The sequence below is a fragment of the Symphalangus syndactylus genome, chromosome 16, assembly GCF_028878055.3.
Source record: "Symphalangus syndactylus isolate Jambi chromosome 16, NHGRI_mSymSyn1-v2.1_pri, whole genome shotgun sequence".
Taxonomy (NCBI): Eukaryota; Metazoa; Chordata; class Mammalia; order Primates; family Hylobatidae; genus Symphalangus; species Symphalangus syndactylus.
The window spans coordinates 67,705,094-67,726,453 of NC_072438.2; the positions used below are offsets into that span (position 1 = coordinate 67,705,094).

Here is a 21,360-nt window from a genome sequence, read left to right on the forward strand (position 1 = left end):
AGTGCTTGTATATTAAATATATATACTACATATGTATACATGAGAAGTATATATATCAAAAGTGTTCAAAATGGTTATTGCTGGATTAGAATATAGCTTCTTTGGTACAGTTTTGGAAATTTTCTACAATAAATATGTTACTTTTATAATCAGGCTTTTAAAAATAAAGAAAATTTGGCCAGGGGTAGTACCTCACATCTGTGGTCCCAGAGCTTTGGGAGGACAAGGCAGGAGGATTGTTTGTTGCCAGCAGTTTGAGACCAGTCTGAGCAACAGAGTGAGACCTTGGCTCTACAAAATATTTTAAATAATTAGCCAGGCATTGTGGTGCATGCCTGTGGTTCCAGCAGCTTGGGAGGCTGAGGTGGGAGGATCACCTGAGCCCAGTAGTTCCAGACTACAATGAGCTATGACTGTGGCACTGCACTCCAGCCCAGGTGACAGAGCAAGACCCTGGCTCTATCAGGGGACAAAAAAAAAAAAAAAAAAAAAGAGAAAGAAAATTTATCAACTCAGAACTTATTAAATGCCTATAATCATTAGTGTCTGCATTCATTAATGTCAGAGATATCAAGATCAATTTGAATGCACATATAATTTATAGTCCACTACAATGCTAGGAAGACAAATCCCAGGAAATTTGCTTCACTCAATTAATAAACCATTGCAACCATGTTGCTACTGCTTTTGATATAAGCATATTAAAATATAGTAACAGCTGGAGTTAACATTTACTGAGAAGTTGAAGTGTGCCAGACACTGTTATAAGTGCTTTACATGAATTAATTCTTTTTTTTTTTTTTTTTTTTTTTTTTTTTGAGACGGAGTCTCGCTCTGTCTCCCAGGCTGGAGTGCAGTGGCGCAATCTCGGCTCACTGCAAGCTCCACCTCCTGGGTTCACGCCATTCTCCTGCCTCAGCCTCTCCGAGTAGCTCGGACTACAGGCGCCCACCCCCACGCCCGGCTAATTTTTTTTTGTATTTTTAGTAGAGACGGGGTTTCACCGTGGTCTCGATCTCCTGACCTCGTGATCCGCCCTCCTCGGCCTCCCAAAGTGCTGGGATTAATTCTTCAATCCTTTGAACAACCCTTTGAGGTAGGTATAAAAATGGTATATAAGGAGTAATGTATATTAATTAGTATATATTAGGAAATCATAAGATTTCTAACTATGTTATTTCTTCAGGGAAGCTCAAGAAAAAGAATTACTACCTACTATCTCCTCATAAATCAAAAACAAAATTTAAACATTCATACACTTAAATAAGGGAGAGCATAAACTAAAGAACTGCCCCTTAAATTGACAAAAATGTTCACGTCTTTATTATTCTTACTTTATGGCAAAGCTGTGAATTGACAATGTGTAACATTAATTCTGAATTACTAAAAGTGAAGTTCTATTAGCAATGCTAATGAATGTAACTAGTAATTCATGGTAACATGCTCAAATTAATGAAATGTGAAATTTCCCCTACACATGAAAGTCATTTGTGAAAAAATTCACATTAGTCCCTCCCTAATGCACAAATGATAGATTCCAAGACCTCGAGTGCATGCCACGGATAGTATCAAACCCGATATACACTATTTTTTTCCTATATATACATACCTAAGATAAAATTTAATTTATAAATTAGGCATGGGAAGAGATTAATGACAGTAACAAACATAACAATAGACTATAATAAAAATTATTCACCTACTTTCAGATTGCAGTTAACTGTAGGTAACTGAGAACATGGAAAATGAAACAATAGAGAAGTGGGGGACTACTATAGATCTTAATAACATTAAGGGTAAAATTAACAGTATGGATCTTAAACTTACATGATTTAACAAAGTGGAAAGCTTTGACCCATCCTGAATATTCTTCTCCAGGATATTTAAGACTTTCACAGTTTTGTCAGTTGAAAGCTAAAATAGCAACATAAATTCTTTATCAATCATTGGTAAAAGTTATATATTATTCAAGAAACAATCTGTACAATTATTCCCTTTGAACTATGGAGGAAATAGCATTGTCACCCTCTTAAAGAGTACAAAAACTTTCCCACTTAGAACTTCTACTCAATGACCCTAAACGACTAAAGCAAATGTCAAAGAAAAACTTAATGTATTTCTGCATTTAAATAATCTAAATATTTGAGAAAATGAAAAAAAAAAAAAACCTCTGGAAAAAATTAAAGTCCATGCCTCTTTCAATGCAGTAATATGATTCTCTTTAGAATAATCTGCAGAATACTTCTTTTATTCTTTTGTAAAAAAGCAAAAAAACTCATTTAGACTCTCAGAAGTCAACAATGAGTTTTCTTTTTACTATTTACTTTACATAAATTTTATAATTTACCCTGAAAACCTTAAATTAATTTCAAATGTTTCTATGAAGTAAATTTATAAATTTTACTTTGGTGAGATACCTTATCCATTATACCCATTGCTTTTATTTTAGCAGATTCACTGCCAAGTTCATTAAGCTGATGTTTTCCTAAGAGCAGTTCCTGAGGAATTTCATCATCATCACCTGCAAAATCAAGCCAAACAAACACAAAGTTTAGGTAAATGAAATAGCTCAAAATGTCAAGCTTAACTTTCTAATAAAATTTTTAGACACGCAAACTAAACAAATAACAACCTAAGACGCCTCTATATATAAACCTCAAGTAAACCCTGAATGAAAAAGGACAGAAATTGAAGTCAGATTTATGACTAAAATGGGAAGATGAGATAGAGATCTTATCTTTACTACTTTAGATATACTCTTGACTGTTCTCAACCACACTCTCTACCTCAGGAGGCTGACCTGAATGGACTACATCAAGAGTCTCCCACGCCCTCTGCTTTTGTTTGGGTTTGGCCAGTAGGGTGCCCTGTTAGAAGATCAAAGAGGAGTGTAAGGTCAAGGTATTTATATCTCTTACTCTTTGCTTACAAGGTCTCCTCAGGCTGGCTCTGTCTCCTGACCAAAAGGTATTGCTCCTTTCAAGGCAGCCTACTCTACAACTTTTTTTCCTGCAGAATGAGTTCTGGTGACTTTTCTGTATCCTCACTCTTTTGGTTTAAGGCTGTTAACCCTGGGTTCTGGTAATATTTTGCCTCCATCTTTTTAACTGGTCTCTTTGTAAATAACTCCTCCTCATATTATTCTAATTTGAGAGTGCCCTTTTTACTTTTGGGACCCTAAATGATACAGAAGACAATTTGTCAGCACAGAATTGTAAAGTTTTAAAAAAGATGAAACTGACATTCTAAATAATCAGCAAACACAATGATACTCAGGCAAACAATTCTCACAAAACAAATACTTATTTTACCAGATGAAGGCGGCATAAGATTGTTAAGAATAGCTCTATACATTGTAGGCAGTGTTTTCATAAACATATTTTAATATTTATAGATGTAATCTTTATGTCATTGTAAAAGTAATACATGAATATAACATTAATCCTACTGTATTCTAACTGGTTTACTATTTTGTTTTCCATATTAGCATCTGTATTCCCTAAAGCCAGGTGTTTGGGTTTTAGTTATTTTTGCATCTCTAGCACTTAACATCCTACTGGCATACGATAAGTATTCAATAAATATTGGTCATTAGAATAAATGAACAGAAGAATAGATGCTTATTTCTGCATATTTGCTCCTATCAGTACCTTCATTATACAGGGCCTTTTCAAGCCTCCTCACCTGCATAAAGACTTTTTTAATTACTCTGACTTACTCATGATTCTTTAGATACTATCCAGACTTGATTAATTTATACTTGAGTTTTGTACTGAAGTTTTTAATTTCTTGGTAACAGACTAGATTTGACTTTACAACTAGATTTCAAGTTTCCTGATAGCACAGAGCATGCCTCCGTATCCTCTAGAGTAACTGAGTTACTCTAGAGGATACAGTTAAGACACTTAGAGTACGTGTAAATGTATTTTAAGTTGATTTTACCAAATGCAGTAAAATCCATATCTTCCAAATTATCCAAAATATTCTCTATTGAGGCTGTGAATCTCTTAAAAGTTGAAGAGTCCATCATTTCTGCAAGAGAGAAAAATACATTCATTATTCTCACATTCCAAGTAGACATGTGACGCTGAAGAATATGAATAAAGATAAATTAAATAAACTAAAGTGTTACCTTCAGGTGTTAGTTTTGGTTCATATGCTTTCCTTTTCTTCTGTTTTTCTTTTTTCTTCATTTTCCTAGCAACTAAAACGAACAAAAAGAAGTACTGAAATGTAGGACTAACAACTTAAAATAATTCCATTTTTGTTTCTAGTTTTTTTCCTGAATGTTAAAGACTTAAACAATAATCACTGCACATAGAAACTAAGTATTTTTGTCTTAATTGAAAATTAGTTATTAATTAACTCATAAAAAGATATAAAATATTCTTCAAAGTTAAAGCCCTAAATTTAAATTGGTTTATGTAAGAAATCCGTTGACACTGATGAATTACCCTCACTAAGGCTGGGAGGAGGAGAATAATCTTCCATGTCAGAATCTGACGGACTTCGGTTTCGATAACGACCACCACCTGAACTCCTTCTTCCTTCATGAGAGTGGCCACTTCTCCTATGATCCCCAGAGCTTCTTCTGTCACGCTCTTCATATTCCCAAGCTTTATCATCATCTTTTTTATGTCGTTTCCTAGAGGCTAGAAGCAAATCCCCATGACAAATAATTTACCTCATTTAAAAAGATGATTAAAACTTGTACTTTACAAATGAATCACATGGGGAAAAAAATCTTCATTCCATAGGGTCTAGGAAATTCAGTGATTTTGTCTATCCAGAAGTTTAAGTTATGATATAGAAAAAGTATCACTAATTTTAGCACAATCTACCCAGATTTAAAGATCTTTACATGAACTCAGTATTTACTGCTAATAAATACAGATAGGAAGGTTCTTGAAATTAAACTACAGTGTTCCCTTCAAGGACAGTTATTCAGTAAGTCAGTAAGGGTTATAGCTAAACTTCAAGATTAATTGAGGCTGTAAAACAAACTATATTTAAGAATTAGATGAAAAACAGAACCACCTTAAAGCACTTAGATTACCGATGGGGAGCAGGGTTTGGAGGAAAAGTCAACTTTTGAGAAAGTGTTACAGAATATGGGTAACCATGTACACCATCAATTAATAGCTAAGTTAAACCCATAACTCAGCGATAAATTCCATAAGCCCTGGTGACCTAACATGACAAGCCTACCGAGACAGAATAAACCTGTACAGTTGTAAATACTCACATAATGAATTCAGTTCTTCAACAAAAGTCTTGCTTAAACCCAAGAAAAGTTTCTAAGCTCATGCACGCTTCATAAGCATGATTATATATGTTACCTTCAATCTTTTCCCCATCATTTTAGCATTCTGCTAAAATCACCCGTACTGACAGGAGCCTTTAGGCAGACCTGGCAAACAGATTTCATCTAACACATCAACTCTCATCAACTGGCAATAGCTGCCTAGAACATTATGTTGAAAATAACTCCAAGCCCTGAGAAAGCATCATAGTTCAGCAAGAAAGACTGATTAGAAATGTCTGCAGTAAGAGCTGGGGGGCACTATAAGTGACAAATATTTACCATGTCTGTTCTAGGATGCAGCAGGTACCACCAAGTTAAAACCAGGGTAGAGAAGTGATGTGTCCTACCTTGAAATCATATACTGGTTGTTGTTGTGATCACTTGTTGCTGACAATGATAAACTTTCTAGTCTGTTATTTGACTAGCAACTGCTCTTTTCTGAATCCCTACCTATGATAAATACACAAATACTTAAGACAAATGTTTTGCTTAAGTTCCCTAATTGGCTTAGATGTACGGATGCCAACCTCTGGCCCAGGCACTCTATGCTTGTGCCAGTGTCTTCATGTGTGGGTAATAAATGTCTATACTCTGTCTAATCTTATTCTTAAATGCTACCCTAACTACTCCTGTTCAAGAATCTAGGTTGGTTTCTGGTTCTGGACTCTTTTAGCCAATCTATGGACAACATGGCAGGAAAAGGTCATTTTGTTTCCTCTTCTTTACAGTCACAGGCTTGGATAGCAAAAAGGTTCATATAAAGCACAAATGTAAATGGATATAAATATCTGAGATTTTCTTCATAATTAGGTATGAATTTGGTTATGAGGTATGTGAAGAGTGATAGGACTGTTCCTCTTTTATGATTACAGTATGCTCTAGTACATTCCTTTAGTGACAACTTGTTTCATACACTAATATAAGTAGGGTGTGTGTATGTATTTGTGACAGAGAAACAGGTCATTTCTATATAGAATTCCTTAGATGTTTTTTTCACAAGTACTGAAATGCCTACATTACAAGGGATGACGACTAATAAGCAAACTTCTTCAGAAAGCACTATTTTCTTATGGGGGCAGAGAAGGGGTCTTGCTATGTTGCTCAGGCTGGTCTCAAACTCCTGGGCTCAAACAATCCTCCCACCTCGGCCTCCCAAAGTGTTGATATTACAGGTATGAGCTACCGCACCAGAAATTAGTATTTTACAACCTCAAATATGACCTGCTTTAGTCTTTGTACATTTTAATTAATTTCATAACAAATCCGTTTCAAGCATTCAATCCTATGAGTAGAAAATGCTTGAAAAATCTTATAGTGGTTTCTAATTACATAGAATATGCTGTATTGGTGGTAACTATCCACAAATCTTGTAAATCTTTATTTCACATTCATCAAATTTTAGACAATTTAGATAAAAATGGGGTGACAAATTAAAAAAGAACAACTTCCATAACACATTGTGTTATAATGAGGTTATTAGGATACCAACTCATTGTGGTTAGCTTATTCTTTCTCCATTTCTCTCATTACCCTGGAATAAGCAGGGGAGGGGAAAGGACTCAAAAGAGAGGTACGTAAAATATGACTTGGGTGTTCTCTATCCTCTCTTTCCAAATTTCACCTATATATCTCTTGAGCTTCTTACATCGCCCCTCTCTCCATTTTCCCCAGGCACCCAGTGACCTTATATTTGTGTTATGGCCATCCAAATCTGTGTAGCCCAACTTTCAAAATCATCCTTCAACATCTTCTCCTGATCTTCAACAAAACTATTTCCTTGGTTTTAGATTTTGAGAAACCAATTTGATTAAACTGCTAAGTTTCAAAAATTTCTCTCTCTCTCAGCAGCATAATGCTTGCAACTTAACGTTCTCATAATAGTTTCATATTTTGTATTGTGCTATATTTTCACTACACTGTTTCTGTTGTGGTGTAACAATTTGGTTGTTTATGTGAACAATCATTTGGACTTCTTTTACCATTCAAATCAGTGGCTCCAGTGTCCACTTTTCTATAGTTACTTGTATAGAAATAAGTGAAGAAAAACAGGAAGCTACTCTTGACATCTCTTTAAAAATCCAGAGAAACTTTCCTTTCTTCTAGCAGCGGGTGAAGCTTAGGTTCTTTAAAATAAATATTACCTTTCGATATAGTTGGGCATAGATATAACAGGATCCATGGCTTTACAATGAAGCTATGTGCCTCCATACAATGAGACAATAGCTTTCATGACAGAAAGCAAGGGGAAAAGAATGGTGGCTGCATTGGTGACAAACATGAGGGAGGTGTGGCTCTACTCTCCACTATTTTACACTTGGTGGAGATTTTTGATTATGTTATCCTTTCCACTTAACTGTGAGACAGCTTCAGAAATCTTTGCAATTTAGTAATGGAGGCTGCCACTTTCAGTCAACTGGATTTGAAATGTCATTTGAAATCAAACTGGAATTCAGGGACTCCTCCTTCTCGGCTATTCTAGATATGGGTGATATGTTTATTAGAGGGAAAGAGGCAGAGTGGTAAGGCATGTATATTAAAGGGAATGAGTTCCTGGGCCCCATGTTTCTTTTATCTTCTCACCTTCCAGAGCTAACCACGTCCCCATGTGACCAAAATATTTGCTTGTAATAAAAAAAATTAACTTTAGCCATTTTAATATACTGTGTGTCAATACATTTCATAATACAATTATAACAATTATACATGATTAAATGTTAAGTTTGCTGTATATTTTATTTCAATGTTAAAACTTTTTTCAGATTTGTTCAGTATTCATAGTCTACTGCTCATAGCTCAAGAGCTCACAATAAAAAAAAAATCAGTAAATTAACATTAAAAACTTTGGAGGAGGTGAAGGGCTTCCATCAGCAATATACATTTAAAAATGGCAGCATGCATCTGTCCTTCCTGCCCTTGCTTGTCACACCTCAATCTATGGACACTAGGTGGAAAAAGTAGAACACTGGTGGTCTTCCCACTTCTTTTGGTCATTATGACTAAGTCAGTTGGCACACAAGTGAAGATCTCCCATAGTCTGTTTCCACTGAATGCCGTTTAAGTCAAACAAGGTTGCTGACCCCTCTTGGCTAGGCTCAATTCTCTTGCTCCAGAAGAAGGAAGATAGGGATAAAAGAGAAGAACTTTTTCAGTGGACCAGTAGGAAGACAGGCGAGGTATAGCAAGTCTAGTGCAAAGACAGGTGATCACAGTGTTGTAGAGAGGTAGCTGTGTAGTGAAGAAGCCAGCTCTGGAAAACAGTGAAACAAGGGAGGAATTCCAGGACACAGCTGGGCAAAAAGGAGAAGCCAGGTCCAAACCACAGAGATAATCTGCAATGTGGCTAATCCATTCATAATTTAGTGATAGTATGATTTTAAATATTTCTTCATCTGGCTATCTCCTACGTGTCCTTCAAGACTCAACTCAAGTGTCACCTCTTCCAGTAAGCATTCCCTGAGCCCCCACTCTGATTTTGATGCCAATCCAATGTGTTCCCATAGCACCCTGGATTTACTGTTATCATTGTACTTTTATCAGCATACTGCAATTATTTATTTACATATTTCCCCCATTAGACTGAAGGGTCTTTGAAGACAGGGGCCATATCTTATTTATATTTTTACTCTCAGTGTCTAGCATATAACAGGAGCTCAATAAATGTTTGCTGAATGCATATAGACACATACCTACCTGTGTTTTAAAATTAACTGTAGCTCATTTAATATTGTTTTCTTGGTGCCAACTGATCTCATCTTTCACGCATTTTTAAAGTATAGAGAAAAAAACTTACTATACTGTGTTATTAAGAATTAAGGTGACTGTGCTCTTGCTAAACCCCCAAATTATAAATGAGAAAAACACATCAACCTGCTTTTAAACTCTAAAATAATAACAAAGAGTTCTGTGATACTTACATTCAAAAGCTTCATCACTATCATTATCTTCATCTGAACTGATTTCAGCATATTTTGGCTTTTCATTAACTGTGCTACGCTTGCGTTTGTTCATTTTCACACGTTCACAAAGTGGCATGGTGGACTCAATTTCTGCCAGGAGTTCAGGGGGTAATTCTTTTAACACTGATTGATCTATACTACCTATTAATGAAAGGTAAATAAAAAAAAATGTAAATCTGAAGATAAAAGGAAAATTTTAACTAAGTTAACATAATAAAAATAAAATATTAGTATTTGTTTTCTAAATCACCTGTTTATTTTAATAAAACACAACTACAATACTCTTAACCCTAAAGTGACAATATAGTTAATATATATGTATGTGTACATATATACATCTAATTATGTAATGACTTTAAAAACATGACACTTACCACCATAAAAATGAAGGGTAATTATATAATAAATTTTTGATATAATGCCTTCAATTTCTCTGCACTGACTGAAAACTTTCTGAAACTAGAGATTCACTGACATTAGCAAGTGGATTTGTGGTAAGAGGTACACTTAACATTCTTTGTAGTACATAAATTTTGTTTTGTGTAGGTCTGAAGTAGTTTGAATCTAATGTTACCCGTCAATACAAGTGAGAAGTGTTGGAAGACACTTACCACTCCTCCTCCTTCTCTATGATCTTGGCAGTTGTGTGTGGTGGCTGAGACAAGAGCTTTACATATGCTTTTACCTATTACTGTCTATTTTAGGGCATGGTAATGCCTTTAGCATTATGGAGAACTTCTTCAAACAGACAAATCAATATATACAATTTAACTGAAGACAAGAGAAACATGTAACACAGGATAAATAGATGACAAATATTTTAAAATATAAATGTCTGTAACTGAAAAGTACATTTCAAGTTAGAAATTCAAGTTCATATCTCCCCACGGAACAGTCAAGACAATAAAAAAGAAGACAAGACAGTAAGAGCCATTATACTACTTAATCCTACACACACACACACAAACACATATACAAATAGTTCTTATGAAGAAATAAACTGGGACTATCTTCCTGATAGTTTAAAAAATAAAGTAGAAGTAGCAAAAGCTACTTATTCAGGATAATTTGTCCTTAATGATTACTAAGATGGCAATTTTAGCTTCCTTTACTTACTTTGAGTGGAAGTATAAAAAGAAAAATCTTACCTGATACATTTTATGAATTGGAAGCAAAGAGTACCTTTGTGGTTTATAGCAGGAAATATTAGTAACTTACAATCAACATTAACACTATCCTTTATAACGATGCAAATGATAATAATGCTTACGTAAAGAATAAAAATCATGACAGAAAAGTAAATAGCTATCAAGAATATTAAGACGATACAATCAAATAACTCAAGATGGAGATATAAAATATTAATCTTAATGGAAGAATAACCCTTTTTTTATTCTTCTGAAACTTTTATTCAGTATCACAAAGGAGTTATTTCAGTAACTTTCAGGCTTCTGTTCTTCTAAGGACATGCATAGCAACAATTTTACCCAACAAACATGAAATACTCATGACTGGTAATATCCCAAAGACTTCATTGCTAAGAATTCTAACTAACGTTGCGTTTAACTTCTGTGTCATTTTGAAATCAGGTAATATTTCTCTGTATTGGCTTTCTTAATTTAACTAGTTAAGTTTTATCAGTGAGGGCCTTCTTTTTTAGAATACTGGTAGAAGTAAAAGAAGTCAACTTTAGCTTTACATTGCGTATCTTCAGCCCCAAACTGAACACATTCTGCACCTCACTATAAAGTCTTTGAATATCTCTACTTTAATATGTGTCTTTTTGATGGAAAATCATGTTTTAGAGTATACATCTTCCCTTTTCCACATGACCTACATAATATTAAGTACATACACATGGATAGTCAATAGATGCTTCTTGATTACCTAACTCTGTGGTTCACGATTTCTCATGTTCACTTACAGATGTACTTCCTGGATAGTTCCTGAGTTGCTGTATTTGATAGACAAATGAGTACATTTCCAAAATTTCTAAGAATAGAAATTTTTTTTTGCAGTATTGGAAACATTATAATCTTTATGGGTTTATAAATACAGATAACCCAAAGTATTTGGCCTTTCATCCATCACGGGACTATTTTTTTTAAAGCAAATGTACCTAAGTGTTTTGCTTAGATTAAGTTCACATCACAGACACACTGACTCAATACTAATATCCCAGAATTAATATTTTCCTTGTTAATTAACACAATAATCAAAGGTTAAAATATGTACTAGTTCTTGTGCTCTCTCTGCAATGGATTATTATGTTCCCAGAGCAAGGGCTCTGCTCTTTTTCTTTTTAAAAAAATTCCTCACAATAGCCAAACACAGACAACCTGTGCCTTATATCCAATAAAGCAGGTATCAACATTTATCAACAGCAGTTTACCCTTTCTTATTCCCTACATTAACAAGAATACTATCAATTAAGACCTCTCTAGTATTCTCTAGATCATTTTAACTTCTGTAAAACTTTGAAAGTTTAAACAATATAATTCAAAAGCCAAATGTTTTATTTCTGAAGGTGCCCCAACTTTAAAGAAAAAAAATCCGGGAATCAATGTCTCTACACGTATCATCCTCCAAAAGTGAACCCTATTTTGAACAGAATTGTCTATTCCACAGGTTTCACACATTTTCTGAATTAACCACATTCTTTCTTCCATTTCATGAAGCTCTTTATAAATGGACGCTGCCAGGTTCCTTGATTACAAAGATAAGAAATAAAGGGGCCGGGTGTGGTGGCTCACACCTGTAATCCCAGCACTTTGGGAGGCCGAGGTGGGTGGATCACGAGGTCAGGAGATCGAGACCATCTTGGCTAATACAGTGAAACCCCATCTCTACTAAAAATACAAAAATTAGCCAGGCGTGGTGGCGGGCACCTGTAGTCCCAGCTAATCGGGAGGCTGAGGCAGGAGAATGGCGTGAGCCCGGAAGGCAGAGCTTGCAGTGAGCCAAGATCACGCCACTGCACTCCAGCCTGGGCAACAGAGTGAGACTCCATCTCAAAAAAAAAAAATAATAAATAAATAAATAAAATGCATGACTTTCCCATATTCAGGCCTGATAGCTTTAATATGACATCAAGGATCTGGATAACTCAGCCATTTGGAGGCTGAGATGGGAGGATCATTTGAGCTCAGGAGTTCCAGGTTGCAGTGAGCTATATTAGCACCACCGTACTCCAGCCTGGGCAAGAGAATGAGACCCTGTCTTTAAAAAAACAAAAGGATCCTGATCTGGATAACTAACTCAGTTTAACAGAAATGAATAAACAGCAAGTACTTAAAATTATCTGTATGACATACTTGGTTATGTTATTTCCCATGAATTAGTTAATAATCCATTAAATACAAACATACAGTCTTGCCATCTCTTAATATACGATGATGTATTTTAGGGATTGATGATTTTAGGGATTATTGTTGCTTGCCAAGTTATTTGTTCCTAAAACTTCAGACTACTAGTGCTTTATGACTGTCTCTCACCTAATTTCTTTTGTCCTACTTTATTCTTTAAATCAGATGTCTGAATTCCCATAAAACTTTATGTTATCAGCTTGATGAATAATGTCATTTAGTCACAATTTTGTGAGACATCAAATTTTCAGCTTCTGTACATATATTCCATTAGATACAGTGCACTCTATACTCTGGCTTTAATATGGCTAAAGAATACATTTACTCCTAGATATGCTACATTTAAGCAATCTTTGATTTCTATTATAAATCACTCAAATTAGCACTTGCCAGATTAAAACCAGAAATCATCAACTTAAAAGAATCATTGATATAACTAACGATGTGTTCTGTTTTCTTTTTAAAACAGGAAAACAATTCTGAGATAGAAATACATCACGTAAACTAATAAAATCTTTGGGACTGAAGCTTTGGTCAATGGAAACAAGCCACGTTCAGAAACAAAACTAAGAGCCTCACATAAACCTCCAAATTTTATAAATCCTAAAAAAAAAAAAAAAAAAAAAAAAAAAAAAACTTGGGCAGGCATAATGGAACAGTTCAGTGACAATTCTTCCACTAACCTACCATATAACACAGAAGCACCAAATGGATCTTTAACTTCAATTAGAGGTAAGCGGGGGCAAAAAAAAAAAAAATTCAATACTGCATGTAAATGACAATTTACTACTCATTCTGTAAGTAACAACTTACTACTCATTACAGAAAAGTAGGGGCAGGGATCAAATGATCCTTTCCTTGATATGTATACACGGTGAGAAAAATAAATTGTGGCAGTAATATCTTTAAATCTACACTGAATATAAAGTACAGATACATAAAAATACTTATTTTAAAAAATTACTTTCTTCATTAGATAAATTAAATTCAATTAGAAATTGAATGACTGTACATTCCTTTATATAAAAAAATCAGACAGATTTTAGCTTTTACTATAACAACATTCATTTTCATCTTTATAACTGTATAAAGTAGGATGGAAATTGGTTTATTTTAAAAGTGAATGAACCAAGCTTTGAAAGGTTAAGACTTATTCAGGGTTTTGATACTAGTTCTCTTTGTACTATAATTTGTAATAAGTTTAAAAGAGAATTTTTAAAAATTGATAAATTAGAAGCCAGAAAATGCTAATATTTTTATAGGCAAGACAGAGAGACATATTAAAAAACCCATTTTATTGGTGGTGTAATACTAGTAGGTATTCATACTCTTAACTTCACATCAGGCCCTTGTAAAGGAGGGTTTCATTAAATTTTTTTTTTTTTAGAATATAAGAGGGAATTTAGCATGTCAAAGATTATTTCTTCATAAATAGGCACAGGGTCTTATAGAATTAATATTTACTAGCTCCTTGGCTGTTAATCATAACCTATTTCGACAGACACAAGAACCCTATAGAAACTATGTTTTTGGCTGGCTTAAGAGACGGAATGGAAAGGAGAGAGAATACCTCCAGCAAACTGTAGTTTTTATAAAAAGGTTTCTACTTAATGCATTTCTTTTAAGCAATATTTGTATGAACAATCTGTTAAGCATACTTTGGAAAATTGCTACAAATGGAAATCATGAGTACAAATTTTCAAAATACTGCTCTAAAGTCACAAGAGCTACATACAGATTATGCCAACTTCTGTAATAAACTTTCTCCAAACATTTCCTAAAGATATCACTGATATCAGTATCTTTACAGAACCTGAAAATTTGAGTTATTTTTTTTTATGCTTGTAATTTTTTTTTTTATTATTATACTTTAGGTTTTAGGGTACATGTGCACAATGTGCAGGTTTGTTACATATGTATCCATGCGCCATGTTGTTTTGCTGCACCCATTAACTCGTCATTTAGCATTAGGTAAACTGTACAAATGAAATAAATTTCCACTGCAGCATCATTAAATATTATTCAATATTACAATCTACTTTAAAGAAAACACACTGAAAATTCCTCAATTTAGGAATTAATAAACTGTGCTATAAATTCACTCTCAGAAACAATACTTTAAAACTTGTAGAAGCTGAGGATCCTAAACACCATCTAACTAGACTGGTTCAGTGCTAAGTAAAAGGCAACCAGCTGATGATAGTTATCGGCATTTAGTAGTGTAACTGTAACAGTAGATAACTGAAGTGCGATCACTGTCGCTAGCAAGGCCTGCAATCATTAGCTCATCAAGTGAGCAATACAGGCTAATCACTACTGACTATTAAAGCTGCTAGATGCATTCCCAGTGAAGACTACTTTCAGAAACTGCTTTAGTCTTCAGTTTAAAGGATGATGTCAAATAACAAATAATACGGGTATTTCTTGAAAGCACTGAGTCCACACAATGCAGAATGATATACTAGTTGGAAAGAAGTAGGCGGGAGAGAAGAAAAAATGGTTTCCTTACACATAAAGCTATTTTGAGACACTCTGGAGTTAAAAAAACAAAACAAAACAAAATCAAATATGTTTGTAATTACTGATAATAAGCTGTTAATAACACTGGAGGCATGTGTTAGTTGATAATTATGCCAATTTTTTTTTAGACAGAGGCTCGCTCTGTCACCCAGGCTGAAGTGCAGTGGCCCGATCTCAGCTCACTGTAACCTCCTCCTCCTGGGTTCAAGCGATTCTCCTGCTTCAGCCTCCTGAGTAGCTGGGACTACCAAGGGCCTGCCACAGTGCCTAACTAATTTTTGTATTTTTAGTAGAGGTGGGGTTTCACCATGCTGGCCAGGCTGGTCTCTAACTCTTGACCTCAAATGATCCACCCACCTTGGCCTCCCAAAATGCTGGGAGATTATGGCAATCTTAAAGGATCTCATAGCTTTATTATTTTAACTTAGAGACACTATACATTAGGGTAATAGTCTAATAAAATTTTTAACAAAATATTTTTTGGCATGTAACATACTGATTGAAGTATATTTTAGTAGAAGATATTCGAAGAACTTAAAAAGAATTCTACAAACAGTTACGTTGCCTGACTGCCCCCTCCACTCCTCCCAGGCGAGGAATAAAGATGGTGATGGAAAGATAAGGAAGTTAACAAAGCAGGATAAGAATGGGAATAATATTAATCCCATGTTGTAACTGCTGTAGATCAAAATAAGTGTGACAGAAAAATTAAACACATATTACTATAAGCAGGTTTTCTCTGGATCTTAACAAAAAAATTAGTAGTTGACAGGGTGAAGAGTTATTACAATGTTTAGGAAGCAGGATTTGAAAAATAAGTAGCTCCTGAGCTAGGGTATTGATGGAAACATAAAAGACAATTATCTAATTTTAATCTGTACACAAAAGCTTTTCTTGAAAATGGTGGCAACATCGTCTCCATTCAATAGGCATTAAATATGATTTATTATGTATGAAGTATTTTGTTAGGTACTAGGGATATAGACATATTGCCACAGAAATCAAATCAAATGTAACAATGCCACTTTACATTTATCATGCTCATACAAAAGACAAAAATAAGTAATCTAAATTAGGAGTAATAAATCTATACCTCTATCACACAATCAAAATTTATCAGCTTAAAATATATCCTAAAGAATGAATATTTTCTACATGAACATCAGGTAAAATATTTAAAAGATACAAATTTATGGCTCTTCAATTTTGGCCCTAGGAACCAACCATAAAAGTGTCCCAGCAGTATTCAGACTAACTCCTTACGCAGAAAATCATCAACACATCAAAATGTGATTTTCTGTGAATCTCCAAAGAAAATACCAATATATACTACAAAGTGTCAGTAATCTACAACTGTGCTTCATATACATGCAATTTTAAAAAATCCACAATTACCCAACTCTGCTATTTAAACTGAGTAGCAAAAATCTAAAATAAAACCAAAATCAGAACATTACTAAAAAAAAAAGATATGGATCCTAAGACATAAATAAATTAATCCAAAAGATAGCTACACGGTATCCTGAAATGAATCTAAGCACTGACATAGTATTTTTTGATGAAAAGGACTGTTATTGTAATTGCAGTTACATTAATATATGTGTATATATACACAAACATGCACATGTACACATACACACACATCACTCTAATAGGCAGACACCCAGATAGCTTGCTTACATACTAACATGACTATATCAGGTATATACATCTGCATTAAAAGTATACTATCAGAAACACATTTTGTTGCTAAAAACATATTCATAGGCAATATTATTGTATGTGAGAAAACCAGGTGAAATAATATACCAATTACTAACTAAAAGCTATATTCACTTCTGGATGTTCTTTAAGGAGTTTTAAAAGACTCTTTGTTAGAACAGAGTTTAGAAAGCAAGCTAGGGTAAGCTGAGAGGGGAGGGAGAGAAAGATGGTCCAGATCAAAGGAACAAGAGGGTACCACTTTCCATCTTTCACCTGACTCTTCTAAAATTGTATAGCCATACTCTTTAGTTTATAAATATAAGCTACTCCCAAACTTTCACTAAAAAATTTTAAAGAAAATCTTTACCTAAAAGAAAACAATTCTGGTGTTAACCCCCACATTCTACAACCTCTTTTATATTCACAAGTAACTCTGAAAAGATGCATTCAAGTTAAATTAAAAAGCCTACTTATTAATTAAGGCTGATGTCTTAATTGATTTTTGGTAAGTCTAATTGCCATAATTTAAAATTTAAAAGCTTCACTCAAAGAACACAAATATTAGCGACTCAGAAGGCAATCTTTTTTCATTTTTGTAAGACAAAATGAAATAAATTAGCAGTGAAAAAATGAATGTTGACGAAGACCAAGCAAGAATAACAACAGATTAGCCACAAGTCATTCTTTGAATAAAGAGTTCTTTATAATATGTTTTCAAAGAGCTTTCTTGGTAGACAAGCTACAACAGCATGTTATATGAAAAACAATAACCACACAGTTTTTATATCTCCTAATACACTGCAGTGCTATACAACTTTCTGTGATGATGCAAATGTTCTATTTTGTCCAATATGGTAGCCAACAGCCACATGTGACTACTGATGAAATGAACTTCCAATTTTAGTTAATTTAAATTTAAATAGCCAAAAAAGTCAATGGCTACCCTCTTGGCCAATGCAATTCCAGATTTCATATACTTGGTTATATTTAAGTATAAATCTAAATTCTTAATAATTCTCTTTCACAGAAGGAAAACTTAAAATCAAATAAACTCTCAGTTCTATTGCCTTCACTACACCTCAGTATATTTAGACGGTATGGACACGGTGGTTCACGCCTGTAATCCCAGCACTTTGGGAGGCTGAGAGGAGAGGATCGCTTGAGGCCAGGAGTTCGAAACCAGCCTGGTCAACAAAGCAAGACCCCCATCTCTATTTAAAAATAAAAAAAGTTATTTTAAATACTTGTGTACAAAGGGATACAGAAGTATATCTTCTGCACAAATGGCCATTATCTTTTGGCACTTAAGACATTCTTCTCCCTTTGGAAATAATTGTACTCGAGTAACCAGAGAATTTAATTCAGAAACCATGTAAAAATAACACCAGTCCTCCGCCTCCCACAAACTTACAATTTAACCAAATTTAAAAAGTAAGTACCATTCCCTATTACCTTTGCATAAACAAGGACAAAAAGATATGTTTTAAAAATATAAAACATATTTAACTAACCATCTCCCCAACAAAATGAAAAATAACCTTTTATATAACTTTCTAAACTATAGAAACTATTGATCAATAATTGGCTCAGACACAGGACTGTAAGAATGTAGACCTATAAGAATGTAGACACAGGTCTGTAAAAATGTACAGACACGGGTCTGTAGGACACTTTTAAATAGAGTTTTTAAAGACAGCTATTTTAATACAACATTCACTTAAGCATATTTCAGAAATATAAGAAATAACTAAACAGCAAAATAACTTATCTCTGTGTAACCAAATAGCAGTAAAATTCATAACTACCTCGAGTACTGGGTGGGAAGAAAAAAACTGTGGGGAAAAAAAAATTCATTGGAAACTTTTTATCTATACTCCTGAAAAAAATTTCCTGTTGTTTGACATAAATGTTATATTTTCATATAGTAGCTTTCTAATTTTTGTAAATTTCCTTTTTAATACTTAGTAACCTCAACACTTAAAATCGATTATATTATAAATGACATCAGTAGAAGTATTCTTACCTTTATTTGACTTTGATGGTTTATTCTTGATAGGTTTAAGGGAACTTCTTGATTTGTCCTCTCTATCTTTAATAAGTTTCTGAACATCATCCAAAGACAGTTTTTGTAGCACAACTACAGGCTTAGCTCCTTTATTTAGATCTTCAACTAATCCTATTTTTTCTACTTTGTCTTTCGGCTCTCCTTTCATTTCCATTTTCTTTGTCTCCTGAGTAACATTGCCATCTTTATCCCTCTTGATTTTTGGAATGACAAAATTTTTCAACGCACCAGACCTGCCCCCCAACAAATAACTTGGAAATTCTGCCTTATTGTCAGGGTGTGCTTTATTAGTGTCTACTTTACTCTTGTTACCCTCTGTCCTTTTGTCATCTTTACTATTTGGTGATTTAAAACCAGGTTTATCAGATCTTGATTTATTAGACTCTCCTTGTTTAACACGAGGACTGTCAGGTCTTGATTTTTGTTCCCCAGAAGATGGTCTTTCCCTTGAGTCCCCTGATTCATGCCTGTGTTTTCGTTCTAGTTTATCAGTTTTTGAACTATCAGATTTAATGCCATGTTCATTTCTACTAGAGGATCTCAATGTTTCTGGTCTTCGAACCCTAGACTGATCCCCTCGATGTCGCTCTGATTCACCCCTGTCATCTGATTTTTGTTTATTATCATGGTCACGTCTTAGTGACTCAGAAACAGATCGCCCATCAGGTCTCTGCTTTAAGGCTTCAGCTCGTTCTGATTTTAACCGAGGTGAGTCAGATTTAATATCTTGTTTATGTTTAGATACTTCAGGTTTTTTCTCTGTAGATGGCTTTCCAGAATCCCTCCTATTGTCATGCCTGTGTTTTGGTGTTTCAGGTCGCCCTTCATTTTTTTGCTTTGGAGTTTCAGGGCGGCCCTCACCTTTTTGCTTTGGAGTTTCAGGCCTTCCATCACCCTTCTGTTTTGGGGTTTCAAGATGCCCATCACTCTTTTGTTTTGGAGTCTCAGGCCGGCTTTCACCCTTTTGCTTTGGGGTTTCAGGCCTTGATTTTGTTGTTTCCGATCTGCCATTATTTTGTTTGTTGTCATTTGGTTTTGTGTCAGACAGTCTATTTTCATTTTGTTTAGGCTCAACTATGGTGCTCTCGTTTTGTTTGCATTCAGTTGTTCTGCTCTCATTCTGTTTAAGTTCTTCTGTTTGGGTCTCAACTTTAGTTTCTAACTTATTTTCACTTGATTTTGTCTCCACCAATCGGTTTTCATTTGGTTTAGATTCTGCTAATCTACTTTCACTTTGTTTCATTTCACTCTTTGAAAGCTCAGGATCAGACTTTTTTTTAGGTGTCTCAGGATGGTTTTCTGGTGTAGATTTAAGACTTCCAATAATATCTTCCTGAAGAACAGAAATAGGTGCATCATTACATTGTTTGATTTCTTCAGGCTTTTTTATGGAGTCTGAATCCTGAGTTATAGAAGCCTGAGAGTCCACTCTTCCTGCCTGATGAAGATCAATGCTAACCATTAATGCTGGCCTTGACCCATTTCCCGTAGAACCCGTCTCCTGAGAAGCTGGTCTATTACCTCCTGTAGCACCCCCAGCCTCCTGTGGGTAAGAATCTTGTTTTCTTTTTTTCAAAGGCTTATCTGAAATTTAAAGATAAATATCAATATCAGTAATAGACATGTATTCTTATCTTATTAAAAACCCTATGGACGTTGTTTATCTTTCTAAGGTTATGTTATTTAAAATGGAGTAAAATGCAAATGCAAATATGTACACATAAAATAGTAAGCATGAATGACACAATACTTTGAAAACCAAGGTTTGAAGAAATATGCTTGAGAGATCTCAATAAATATAGTAAAAAGAATTTAACCGCATACTCTTTAAGGATATAAATAAGTGTAAGAATATAAAATGAATAGAACTTATAATGTACCAAATACAAACATATATTTATGTTCATAGATGTCAAGGATAAATCAGATTCTTTTACTAATAATAAAGCAACCAGTTATAAATCATAAAGTCTCACTCAGGTTAATTTTAACTGTTTGCCAAAAACTATAAAGAGCTCCAAATCTGCCAATATACCAAACAGGAAATATAAGCTTTTACTGTATCTAAGATAAGTATGGAAAAAAAAGAAAGAAAATATATACCATGCCACTGGGAAAAAATGAGTTTAAAAAAACAATTTAATAATTTGTCATTTAACTTTAATCAATAATTCAAATTCCTTAAAGTGTTAAAAGTGCAAAAGAGTTTAAAAGCTAACCACAATGTTAGATAGAAGTAAATTTAAAATAAGGAAGCAACAGGTATCATAGGTATAGAAAATTTAAAATCAGGGAGAAATAGGTATAAATTAGAATCCTGTCTTAAGCAACTTCCACTGAAGAAAACAGTTCCTACTCTTCAACATAAAGTTATAATGTTCTAGGGGTCTATTCTGGTCTCAGAAATAATTTACAGTATCATGAAATGTAAAGACACACACACAA

At 34.1% G+C, this 21,360-nt stretch overlaps 1 protein-coding gene across 10 annotated transcripts in view; it reads right to left on the reverse strand.

The window, feature by feature from the left end:
• Nucleotides 1–21,360, reverse strand: part of NIPBL (NIPBL cohesin loading factor) — a 185,925-nt gene that overhangs the window by 57,367 nt on the left and 107,198 nt on the right. For 7 of the 10 annotated variants that reach the window (XM_055245871.2, XM_055245873.2, XM_055245872.2 and 4 more), the window contains 7 exons: nt 18,874–20,499; nt 9,220–9,402; nt 4,455–4,652; nt 4,133–4,204; nt 3,943–4,032; nt 2,418–2,521; nt 1,828–1,914 (listed from right to left, as the gene is read on the reverse strand). In XM_055245871.2, coding sequence (XP_055101846.1) covers nt 1,828–1,914; nt 2,418–2,521; nt 3,943–4,032; nt 4,133–4,204; nt 4,455–4,652; nt 9,220–9,402; nt 18,874–20,499 — 2,360 coding nt within the window. The remainder of the gene's footprint in view (nt 1–1,827; nt 1,915–2,417; nt 2,522–3,942; nt 4,033–4,132; nt 4,205–4,454; nt 4,653–9,219; nt 9,403–18,873; nt 20,500–21,360) is intronic. The other 3 variants (XM_063619564.1, XM_063619563.1, XM_063619562.1) reach the window with 1 other exon arrangement.